This window comes from Rhea pennata, chromosome 4, assembly GCF_028389875.1.
Source record: "Rhea pennata isolate bPtePen1 chromosome 4, bPtePen1.pri, whole genome shotgun sequence".
NCBI lineage: Eukaryota > Metazoa > Chordata > Aves > Rheiformes > Rheidae > Rhea > Rhea pennata.
Window position 1 is genome coordinate 56,338,242 of NC_084666.1, and position 13,361 is coordinate 56,351,602.

At 39.8% G+C, this 13,361-nt stretch overlaps 1 protein-coding gene across 1 annotated transcript; it reads right to left on the reverse strand.

Annotated features, from left to right (window-relative positions):
- Positions 1–1,524: 1,524 nt before the first annotated feature.
- Positions 1,525–11,075, reverse strand: SLC25A31 (solute carrier family 25 member 31). The gene is made up of 6 exons (XM_062574947.1): positions 10,859–11,075; positions 9,903–10,030; positions 7,617–7,734; positions 6,447–6,601; positions 6,099–6,224; positions 1,525–2,339 (listed from the first exon to the last, which is right to left on the reverse strand). The coding sequence occupies exons 1-6, from the start codon at positions 11,073–11,075 to the stop codon at positions 2,139–2,141; spliced, it is 945 nt and encodes a 314-aa protein (XP_062430931.1). The 3' UTR covers positions 1,525–2,138.
- Between the last annotated feature and the right edge of the window lie 2,286 nt (positions 11,076–13,361).

Here is a 13,361-nt window from a genome sequence, read left to right on the forward strand (position 1 = left end):
CTGCGCGCGCCGCGGCCGCCGCGCGTTCGAGAAGGATCTGGAAAGGGAGGAAGAGACCGGGTATTATCTAGAGCGACACCCCGCGCCGTGACGTCAGCGCTGCGGCGGCCACGCCCCCCCGTCCCCTTAAAGGCGCCGGCACGCAGCGCGCGGCCTGGGCCGGGCGGGCCGCGAACGTTCGTCGCCGTGCGCAAACCAACGTCGCCGCTCCGCGCAGCGGGACGACGCGGCGCCGGGGGGGGCGGCGGGGTCTCGTTCCGCTGGAGCGACTGCTCCAAGAAGCGCTGAACCGGGTCTACATCCGCGTCCAGCGTTTGGATGACTTCACCGTCGGGTCACGCTTCAGCGGTCTAGTCCGCTAGTTTTTCAAGGCCAGAACTGGGTGCCGTTTCCCTCTGAGCCCCCCTGAAGCAAGCTCTGAAACAGGGTTAATGTGCCCGTGCAGGGTAACTAGCACTTCTGAGTACCACCACCAAGCCAGTTCTCCTTGCCAGTACGGGGCTCAGAGCGGGCAGCCAGACCAGCCCCGCCGGCAGCAGCCAGGGCGACCACTTCCAAGCCAGGTTTCAACCCCCGCTACAAAGCCCATCGCGGTGCTGCAGCACGCCGCTGCCGGAGCCCCGCCAGCAAGCCCGGCTCCTCTCGGAGAAGGCGCGGGGGCCACGAGACCCCACGCAAGCGCCCCGTGCAGCCAGGCGACGCAGCTAAGGGCGGCCGGGAAGAAACGGCGCAGCAGCGGGGACGAGCCCTCGCTGCGGGAGCGCTGCCGTGCCTCGCCTCTCGGCGGGATAAACGAGCGGGAGCACAGCTTCGCAGCGCCACTGCAGCACTGCCGCCGGCGGCCCAGCGAGCTGGCTCAGGTACCCCTGTGCTGCAGACTGCCACGCAGACGCGTGCGGAGATTCGTGACACGGGCAAGGAAGAGGCCATGGGCCTTTTATTTGCTTCGTCAGGAGCAACTGTTAGAGATGAGATTGCAAGCAGAATAAACCAAACCTTTTAAGCAATTAAGAAAAAATCATGTTTGCATGCTTAGTGTCATACCGATTGCTCAGTCTGACGGTAGGGAATGGTTTCACTGATGTCAGATTAGCCAGAAACTTGGGGCCCATCAGATGTTCCTGCTCCTTCAGCCTCACAGACATTGCCAGTAAGACTGTCTGAGCTTATTATCATTTACAGTCACTGCAGCAGCCGTGGGGATTGGTGATGCCCAAGTCTTCCCAATTCTCTGCCTGTGGATCACATCTGATTTCTTAGAAGATAAAAAAATACTAACTGAAGGATCTGAGGGTTTTGTGTGAAACTGAACGGTCCGTGAGAAACATTATGAACGCTTCTAGCCTTAATTTGTGTGAACTAACCATTTAAATAAATGCTTCCTGAATGCCTTCTTTAGTCCCAAAGTTACCAATATTCCACAAGAACGTGTTTTTTTCTTTCCCTATTTAAAATTATTACCTCACAAGTAAAAGTAACAGCCTCCCCAGGAAATGAAGATTCTGAGACTTACATATACCGATTTATCTTCTTTACAAAGAATCCTCGACCATTTTACATTTCCTGAAGAATAATGTACGAACATATGCTGAATGCTATTTGAGGGGAGACAGAGACACACAGAGAGATGAGTTGTTGTATTTCTAAATGCTGACTTTTCAAAATCTGTCAACTTGTTTCCTGCCTCTCTTGGGCTTTAAATGAGCGTTGAAAAGCATCAACAGCCTAGAACCAGGTTTTCCTTTTTATTGTGGTTTATGTAGAAACTGGGGCAAGCTAATGTGTTGGTACTTACAATGGGATATGCTGACAGGCTAGGTAAGCTGCTGTTAGCAAAATACATTCAAGTACATGCTGTACTTTAAAATTCAAGATGTCTAACATTTAGCATCAATAAAACGGAAACATTCAGAATTTTAAATGAGGTTAAGTATTTTCTTGAATTAATTTCTTGAATGAAAACAGTGCTGTCTAGTTCCCTCAAAACAAAGTATTTGATTTAGTACATGCTTATTCAGAGAAACATCTAAATGATTTTACAATGAGTTGTGTAACGTTTAAACTAAAAACATGCTATCCAAACAATGAGAAGCCTATCATGTACATTGCACAAACAAAATAGATGTTCATTCACTATTTTAATCAGATCCTGAACTTTCTGAAGTATCAAGATTAAAAACTTCCTTAATTTTGTCATAAAGAACTAACACCAAGGCTCCTCCTGTTCCACGAAGGATGTTGGAGAATGCTCCATGAAAAAAAGCATTAAGCCCCTCTCGCTGGTATATTTTCAGAAAGCAGTCAATGGTTCCTTTATATTGACGTTCAGTCTCCCCACTCTGCATACAAATAATAAAGACAAACCATTACTGCACTGTTCTTCACTGAGAAAGAAACTTAGATGCTTAGAACAATTTGTCTTTCTTTGGCAAAAAACACTAAAGAACATTTTCCTCATGTTTCACCTACTGCAAAGGTGAGATCTTTTAACTAATAAATATTTATCTGATGTAATGCTCTGTTAGCTGGTTCCAACTGCTAAATTTAGAAAGGCTGTGATCCTTCTTGTGATGCTGCTTTTAAGCTTTACTGGGCAAGTAGAAAGAAGGCTTAGGAGTTAAATGAGGTCACTCCAGTCCTAAGAGTGTCCTGAATTGTTTCAATGCTTTTAAAACTTTTACAACTCATTTTTTCTCCTTTTTTAGTACTACTGAAATAACTTCATAGCAAGTAGATTCCAGTTCATTAGTAATCAATAGAGTCCATCCAGCAGCCATCTGTTTTCCAAAAACTATTAAAAAACGTTGAGGTCCTGGCTAGTACAATAATGGAAAAAAACAGGCTGAGGATTGTACTCCAAACAGTTGTCATGCAACCTACCTTGTTTCTGAGCATTAATTTGCTGGAGAAGTTAAAACAAAGCAAAAGGGAAGATTTGTTAGATACCCCGCCATCACGTTCGCTTGAATGTGGAGCAACTGCTTACAGGTGAAGGAAAAAAGATAAGCAGTGAAAGTTCACATGCGCGCATGTAACTCTATACGTCAGTGCTAAAGCACTTAATTCTCCCTTACCAGCTTTTTCGCAAGCAGTATGAAAGTCACAGCAACTCTTAAGTTTGGAAAATTTCACCAGCTCCAAAACAGCCCAGAAGAATGCTGTACCTAATGCTGTACCCCAGAGCACTTGGGAAGTACTACTGCCCACTGTGAGACTCAGTGTAATGACTTCAGCTGATCTCTCAAATACTCTCAGTATCACACTTCTGACAAAGCATCTTTTTCTGGACATGTTTTAGTAAACTGTCAAACAATATCTGTTTTGGAACTGCAGTGTCTTCAAACTTTGAGTATTGCATTAGGAACTGATACTGTTTTTGTCTTCACTAACAAAAACAAGCATACTTTTTCTGAAAGATTAACATCAGATTGCTATCTTTATGTGAAATTCTACTGGAAACAAGATGCTCTAATATTTTGCTTTATGGTTGTGGAATTTGACCTAAATTAGCTACATCTTAGGTCAAACCCACCACTAGGTTTTTATAGTGAGAAAAGAATGTCTTGTCAGCTAACTCTGCGAGTACGTGTCTGCCTTTGCACTCGAGTCAAAGCAGAATGTAACATTAGCAATGCTAGAACAGGATGTGATGATAAACTGAGTCTTAGTAATACCAGCGTCATACCACAGTGGCCTAGTGTCAGATTCGCACTTCTGTCACTCCTGGACAGTTCTTAGAGAGGGTTCCCTAAGCTGTTAAAAGTTAGCTCTGCTCTGAGAACTTTTATTCAGAAATGTTTATTCACTAAAAATAGACATCTCAGAGATTATTAGAGATGTTGTGTCCCTTTTCATATAGTAGAGCCAGTACAATTTTGTAAGCAAAACCGTATTTCATTTTAATTGGTGATTCACAAACAGAATGATTACTCACAGTTTGAATCAAAACCTAATGAAATCAGTAAGGAATCTTTCCATCAATACAGCGCTGTTCTAAAAATTCTGAATACAGATTCTCAGTGTTGGAGGTACAGTGGCCCAAAAAATTCCACTTGGCTTTAAGATTACAGGCTAGATTTGCTAGAATGATCTTTTTACTAAGATACTTGAAACATTTGATTTGGAAATAAATGAAAAGAGAAGCAGAGAACTGTTCCTATTAGCAGAAAAATATTTTTTGAAGAAATAGAACCCAGTTCTTTATCTCCTGCACTTTGGGTATTTATCTCACCTTTATAAAATGTATATGGATTGCTAACTACTATTACATTATACTGTAAGACTTGTACATCCAGTTTGTTTCCTAGATATTTACATAAAATGTTGTCAACATCTAGGTAAGGTTCTAGATTCTATATAATGGCAGAAAGATTATGTCTATAGAGGAAATCTTGCTTACTTTTAAACCCTTGTGTGATGTACTCTACAGTTACTAAAGTGAAGTTTGAATTTTCTGAGTAGCATTACATGTTATGTTATGCCTTCTCCTGGAAATCAGTGTATGAGGTCATTACAGTTTTCCTGAATATAATAAAGGCAGGAAATACAGCAATGACAAACATTCACATAAGTCTATATAATAAGCATAACAATATAACTAAAAAGCACTTAAAATATTTTGTTTTGAATCTACTTGAATATATGCAGCTTGAAGGAGATTTGGTAAGAACACCAGTGCTTAGCTAAGAGAGATCAACAAAGCTTTAATTGCATGTGCTCATTATTTCAGAAAGTTATCCTGACTGCCAAATATACTTTTAATTGAAGAAATAGAAGGTGCTATATTTAATCATGGCTGCTTCTTAGAACAGAGTGTCACAATAAGAAACTGGTTCTGTAGGAACAGTTAATTTCACCACCATTAAAATCATACTGAACAGCAGTTGTATTCATATGTTAAGCTGCAAAATATCAACTTATTTCTCAAAAATAAAAGAAACAAGGACAGCATATATAGTGTACCTTTACATCTACACAGGTGTTCGCATTCTCATCTCGTTTCTTTTGTGCTAGTAAAATCATTGTCTTATTTCATATGACTATAATTTATATCTTTTTTAATCTTGGTACTACTCTCTTTCTTAGATGTAAATTCATTACCAGAAATACATGCAATGCTCTAGTGAAGCCAACTTCAAAAAGCACATGTACGAACAAAACAGCATTATTTATACACCTATTGCTAATTAAGCAGATTACGCAGAATCTAAAGACAGTGGAATAATATTTAGTATGACAGGAAAAAGTCAGTAATGAAAATGGTGTTTGTGCACTGGAGGCTTTTAAGATTTCTGTTATTTAGGACAGATTACCAGAGGTATGCAGGCATTACGTAAGAAGCTAAATATCTCTTGGGATTTTGTTGAAATCACCTAAGCAAGTTCTGTGCCTACATTTGCTCTGATCTTCTTTTGACTTCCCGGGGTATCAAAAGATACTCCTAAAATAAAACTTACTGCTTTTTTTTTTTTTTTTTTTTTTTTTTTTGAAACTGACATCTCTTTTGTAATACCAGATGGCCAAATCTCCTCAGGGATACAGGGAACAAGGACAAGAAATGATGGATTCTTTTCCTTGTTTGAGGATGATCTTGATAGCCAGAACTTAATCTATTAAATATGCCTAAAATTTTTTTAACTATCTAGTAAAATTACCTAAAGCTAGCAACCAGATCCAACAGTAACAGCTAATAATACATTATCATACCTAGTCAAATGCAGAGAAATGTTTCTCAGCTTGTATTGAGCTTTGAAGATTACTGATTCTATTTCAGGCCTGAAGAAGGGCTGTGTGCCACAGAGTTGGGCAAATAAGAAATTTTAATTCTCCCCACAAACCTGTTTTACTCCAAATAGCTGGCTTCTGAGTAGAAACATTGTGTTTTTCTACAAAAAGCTCTCACCATGGTGTGAACTAAGCATACTTCTGAGATTCCCACAGTACTATAGTTCAGATTTTTCTTCTTTCTGGAGAAAAGATGAGAAAACTACTTTTTCTGAGTAGTCTCAAACACTGTAAGATTATATAGCACTAACTAGCATATGAAATTAAAAACTTACTTACTAATTTTCAGAAAATAATTCCAAGTTGGACCATACCTGCATCATCATGCGTCTCCTGACAGTGTCAAAGGGATAAGACAGTATTCCTGAGAATGTAGTCACAACTTGGGCAATGAGAAAGGAAAAAATGAATGGGGTTTGTTTTGGATTTGGCAATAATCCCTGCAAAATAAAGCAACAACAAATGTCTGTGCCAGTTCTTCAAAATACATGTCAAACCTGGTACCAAATATTATTTGGCTAATTTATATCGTTAATCCTGATGTAAAATGACTTGGCTCTTCTGAAATATATGCTCTGCTAAGCATAAATAACTGTAAAAACAAAAGCTGTAACACTGTTTAAAACATCTTGCATGGATGCATTTTTGTTCATAAGAAATACCTTAATGGTGTCATAACATCCAAAGTAAGAGGCTCGGTACACGATGATTCCCTGTACTGAAACGCCAAAACCCTGGTACAGGCCAGAAATTCCATCTGTCTTTGCAACTTTAATAATACAGTCACCAAGTCCCTGGAACTGTCGCTCAGCAGCACCTGATACAGAAGAAATTTTCTATGAAGTAATGTGCACATTCTTACGCTTTACAGAACCCCTTCATTTTAGCACAAACTACTTTGCAAGACTGAAACATTTATCACAGGAAAATCATAAGAACATAGTAAATCATTCTGTTTCCTCCACTTACGACCAACGCATGAAGAAATCCAGGTACAGGGATGGATGAGGACACAGTTTATTAATTCTGATGAGGACCACACATTCCAGCAAAAATAAACCCAAAGAAGATGTCAAATAGATACTGCTATCCAGCTGCTGAAACACATTCAGGCCAAGTAACTATCATTTCAATTTTGTCCTCATTCAGCAAATACTTGCACATGAGTTCTCTTTCCTCTGCCTGAAAATACATTACTCGCTGCAATCTCATCCCTTCACTCCCTCCCCACACATTCTTACTACAGTTATGGTGAGTAGTATTCCTTTCGTCTTTAATATGTGGACACTACCCACAAATTATGACAAATATGCAAAATCCATTTTTCTATCTGTAGATTTTTCATCCCTTTCCACAGTGAATTAAACACAAGCCCTCAGGATTCTATAACGGTGAAAACACAGCAAGCAATACACCAATTTCCAATCCTTCCCAAACTGTCAACCTTATTAGATGCAAGATGTCACACACACCCCTCCCCCCCCCCCCCCAAAAAAAAAAACACTCTGCACAGCACAGAGAGTCACAGAAGTTAACTTGCCCTATCATACGCAAATCAGAAAGGCCAAGGGCAGTAACAGAAACCTAGATTTCTTTTTCTCTGCTGTACTGCCTTCCAGACACTGCTCTAGTGAAATTCATTTTAATTGTCTGAAGAAATGAAATGCACATCTAGCAACATATTCTGCCCAAATCTTTGTTGAAAATTTTCAATTGATATTCTATCAATAAAGGTCTGTCTCTAAAATGAGATAAATAACTAGAATGAAGTAAATATAAATAACCTGAAACACACAGACATATTAGAAATGTCATAGAAGAAATCTTGCTACCTTTGCCAATGTCAGCAGCTAACCGGGTTCGTGCAAAGTCTAATGGGTACACTACACACAAGGATGTTGCTCCTGCTGCTCCACCAGAAGCCAGGTTTGCCAAAAACCATTTCCAGAACTGAAATACAAAAATTACTGTGTACAGTTATGAAAATACAGTATTACATAATTATACATAATTATGTAACATAATATTGACCTTTGTTGCAGATACTGAATGAAACTATTTTAAACATGAAGAATTAGATCATTCTAGAACATCAGATTATTCCCAAATTAATGCAGTAAAAAACATCAGTTTCAGACTAAGGCATATAATGGCGTATTTCAGAACTCCTTTTTGAAAAGATTTCCTGTCTATCTTTGCTTTTATGATAAAATATTATATGGTGCTTTTGTAATCCAGATAGCAGATAACCTCTTTCTGATCTATAATTGTCCAGTCCTGCATAACGATCAGCCTGTAGATCCCCATGATGTAACAGCTGTGCATCAACTCTCCATGATGAATGCAGCAACAGAAAAATCCATATACTTACACCATAGTCTATACTGTTCACCAAATAGGAAAAAGCTAATGACAGAAAAAAAGCCATTTTGCATATAGCAATACTCTAGTCTTTATTTCCTATCCTGTACAAAACACACCCCAAGGATATCAGCACCCTGAGTTTCAATAACGCATATGCAGCTTTGCTAAATGTTGTATTTTTAAAGAAATTAATCTTGAGTGCTATTCATGGAATGTTTTTAAAATTTGAGTCACAAGCCCATACACATGTAACCATCTGGAAACACTTCTTGGAGATGGAAAAGAGATTTGAAAAACTATAAACATTGAGTTATTTACATCATGCGTGTTCTACATTTTCCACTGTTAGAAAAGAAACTTCAACCTTAAACTCTTTACATATGAATTAACTGTAACTGAAAAAGGACAGCTTAAGAATTTACACGCAATACAAGGAAATTAATCAAACATTAATGATTGACAGCATTCCTGCTGGTCAGCATCATCAGAAAAGCCTGCGGCAAGACTAGTTTCTGGCATTGCAGAAAAAAAAATGCCAAGAGGAGAAAGTACAGAACATTGGATTTTTGTTTCAATTAAAAAAGCCCAACTAAAGAAATCCTAAAAAAGATAATCTAAAGCAGACACAAATAAAGCAGACTTTCAGCTATTTTCACATGAAACAAATTAGATATAAAGAACTTGTTTTCCATTCTGCTGATATGAATGAATTATATGCATGTAATTTGTCAAATGCCAATATCAACATTCTCATTCCAAGATTTGGCCTAGTTTTGTAATTAGTTGCATGGGTGTAGATCTATGTGTCCTTGCAGGAGTCTATCCAAGTACAGGAACTTTCCTCTTCCCAACTACATAGAATTGCAACGTAAGGCAGGATCAACCAAAAATTCAGTCTTTCATGCCATAACCTAGAAGTGTTTTTCTTTCTGATGCATTGTATGAAACTAAGCTCTTGAAATGCTTCAACTATTTGTAAATCTATTTGTAGCTCTACATGTGTTGTTTGAGCCACGTAGAGCCACGTTTGTAGCTCTACAAGAATTCGGGTATCAATGCGAAACATTACTTAACTACTATAGTAGACATCTTACTTAATTCTCTCGATAACCATTTGTATGCAAGTGTCAGAAAAAGCTTATATTTATGTGAAATAAAGTTAAAACAAAAACAGAACAAAAACACAAAACAGGCTCTTGCTTCAAGGACACAGTCCAAGAACTGTACACACTAGAACAAAAGCAGCAGTAATTTCACACAAGTGAAGTTGCATATGAGCACAAACATTTTTGAGATTAGTTTGAGGTAATGCAAACTTAACTGTCAAAAATCAGATTTACATTTTCACAAAGTCCGAAAACATAGGTTCCCGAGTACAAGATTTTGAATATCCCCAGTCCTAATACTCCTATCAGTTAACTCCAAAATAATTACATATTCTGAACAAAGCTTTGGAAATTTAGACTAGTTTATTATAAGCAGTTATCTATGTGTATTTCATGAAGTTATTAATCATTAAAGATTAAAAAGGTTTTATTATTTTTCAGTACCTTCAAGAGTAAGCTATACAGTAAGCCATGTCCACTGTTCCTCTTATTATAAAATAAAGGTGAATTCTTTAAAAAAATCTTATCGATATACTGCTAATTACCAACCCATCTTGAGAGAAGGCACAGCCTGGAACTGCACAGCTCTTGGATGTACCACAAGTAGTTTACTTACTAAATAGAACTAACAGGCAACAAGTTATTTACCTGTTTTTCTTTATCCACTCCGGACATGAAAATCTGTTTGTATTTGTCCTTAAAAGCGAAGTTTAGAGCTTGCGTTGGAAAATATCGTATCACATTTGCAAAATTGCCACGCCAGAAGCTGAAAAATCCTACAGAAAAGGAAATGGATTATTAAAATTACTTTTGCAAAGTATGTATTACATTGAGTATATTATATGACATTCTTCCTATTGTTCTGTTTTGCTATGAGATGTAATAAAGCCAAAAAAATTACCCCTTTCAGGTCTTTCATTTTTCAGGCATTTGGCACTGGAAATCTTTCTTTATTTTGGTACTTACAAACAGATGTGTACACTAGGTGTTTGCACAAGGAAATCTCCTAGAACTACAAGAGAAACAGCAATAATGCTGAGATAAATGAAAAGATTTTCAACCTTCTTATTTCGTAAGTAAGACTAGGGATACCTCTGTATACTGTAGTGTGGCAACTGAATAAGGTTTCACTGAACTGTGTAATGACTGTTTTACTCATGCAGCCTGTATATGCATTTTAGCTTCTACAGGGGGTGCTCAGGCTCCACATTAACGGCTAGGTAGTTTATACAAATGACTGAAAACTTAGTAAGGTTTTTGCAATTACAGTTTTTTTCTAAATTCAAAAATGATCCCTCTGGACACTAAGGTAAGTGCATTAAGAAGCTAAGGGGAGCTCAAGTGGTAATGTAGGTGCAAATCGTACGCGGCTCACAGAAGAAAAACGTATCCCATACATGAAAATGTTCATGGACGCTGTCCCCGCACCGCGCCTGCCTCTGGGGAGGTACATGACGGTAACGCCTGCTTCGCTACCTCCTTCCCAAGTAACAGTGCTCCTCCGGCCGCCAACTACCCGCCACGCGAGCCCCACCTCTGCTGCAGCAACTGCGTATGTTGAAGCTGCACCCCGAGGGAGGGCGGGGGCGGCCGGCGGTCCCTACCCTGCTCCCGGGGGATGCGCATGAGGCAGTCGATCATGCCCTTGTACTGCTGGTCCGCCCGGATCTGCTTGGACGAGGCCTGCACCTGCAGCAGCAGCTTCACCCGCTCGATGGGCGCCACGGCCGTCTTGGAGATAGCGGCCGCCACGCCGCCGGCCAGCAGGTCCTTCCCGAAGGAGATGGGGTCGAAAACCCGCTCGTCCCGCGGGCCCGCCATGGCGCGCGCGCCGCCGCCGCCCCCAACGGCCGCCGCGTGCCGCCCGCCCCGCCGCCACACGGGCGGCCCCGCCCCTAACGGCTGCGGGGGGCCGCGGCGCTGGCGGCGGGGCCGGGCGGCGGCCGGCCGTTAAGTGCCCGCTCGACGCGGCTTCACAGGGCCTCACGGGCCTACCTGGTGCCTCAGGAGCGCGTGTTGTGAGGTGCCGCAGCCTTCCTCGCCTCAATTTCTATGAAATGCTCAATATTCCGTGGCATACGGAACCTGAATTGCCACTACATAGTGATCTACAGGGCAAAAAGTTAACCAAAAGATACACCAAACAGGTAATTATTGGCAATCTGATGATCAACTGACAGAATACTGCACAAACTTTTTTTTTTTTTTTTTTTTTATGATACCCCAGCAGTTAATATGTTAAATCTCGTATCATTATTATAGCACCATGGATGTACTTGCCTTGTTTTACATGTAATGCCCAAATGAGTGCAAACACTAACCTGCTTCAAGAATCCTGTCTGCCAAGTGAAAGTGGGAGTTTGCCACAGCATCCAGATGGAAATTCAGAAAAAGTATTTGTTACGCTTCTGCCACCTGCTGCTTGATTTCTTCTGCATGAACAGACAACTTTTAGATAAAGTAGTTTTAAGTGTTAGAGTACAATTTTAAGAGGATCAGAACACTTAAGTGGTGGAGCGGAGGAAAAAAAAGCAAAAATATGAGGTTTATGGATGGTGGAGAATAAAACTGCACCGTATAAAAGTTTGGGGAGACACAGTTGTTCCCTCATTACTGACCCTTACGCTGTGCCATGCTGTAACTGCAATTGGGACTTAAGTTGCTCTTTTTCCTTCCTTACCTGCTTTTATGGTGATGAAAAAAGATGCTGAATTCTCTTTCTGATCAAGAAGGAGGAAGAAATAAAATGTAAGAGGATTAACTTGCTCTCATCTTTTTTTCCAGGCTTCCACACAGAGGAGTTGTGAGGTAAGAAGGCCTGACTGACAGCGTAACAGGAAAATCAGTATACAGTGACCCACTGATGACCCCAGCAGGAACTCAGACTAACCTGGCAGGGAAGGAACAGGCTGCACTTGGGAATCAGAAGGTAAAACACAAGAGCTAATGATTCAGTGCCACACATGCTAGCAGATAACTTTATATTAAACATAATGGACGAAAGATTGCCAGGTCTTATTTCTCAGGAGCCTGCACCCCTGAACTTTAGTCAGCAAGCTTTCCAGAAGCTTATCAGACTTTCCAGAAATTCCTGTGAATTGTGGAATCATACCCAGCTCCCAATAAAAAGACCCAAGGAATAAAAAATAAACAGGCAAAGATAGTGGTGTAAGCCAGAGTACTTCCTGTTCATATCGAACGTTACGTATAATAAGTAAATGAATATTAATCATGTAATTTATTCCCATTCCATGACTGGTCAGAAGTACCAATACCTTCTTGGTTTGCCATTATCAAGCTTTTTATAAAAAATTTTTTTTTATTGCTTCCTCTCAGTCTTCTGACTTCTGTTGTGACTAACGAAGGCATGAAGCACTGTATTTGTTGAGTCAAACATTTTAATTGCTGATGCTTTTAAATGTTTTTTTGTTTGTATCTTACCTACCCATGAATTCAGTCATTCTAACACTGCTACTTTATATCCTTTCCCTTGTTTTTTAAATTTTTATAAGCAATCATTTAAAGGCAAAATAAATGCATTTCGTTTGAGACAAAACACTGAAGTTTCAGCTCCCTTAGTAGTTGTTCTCTATATCTTTCCCTTTTAGCATTAACTCTATACATCATGATTCACAGCTACAATTTTGCTAAAAGTTACAAAGCTAAAAGATTTGTATCAAAGATGTCTGGCAAAAAATTGCATTCCATCCTTCGGGGCTCTTTTTAAATATATTCTTTAACATCTACAAAATCTAATCTACATTTAGATGACTAACAAAATAACCAGTAAAAGTCTCCTAAAGTTCAGTATCAACAAGGTCAATGCTAATTTTGGAACATGTTTTATTGCTGTACTACACTGCTTTGAGCATATAAATTCTGTTTAAAGTGCACACTATTCAGGACGGAGTCTTCGGACTATACTCAGAAGCTTGTGAAGTTCCTTGTGAAGGAGCTAATCTAAATCAATCATTGACTGCTTTAGAATGAGTCCCACAGTCCTTCAGTTCTTCCTCTCTTTTGCACACACATCTACATATTCACATTTTTTTCTGCATTGGCTTAATTATTTGTTTGGCCCAATAGCAAGCCATCCAAGTTTAACCC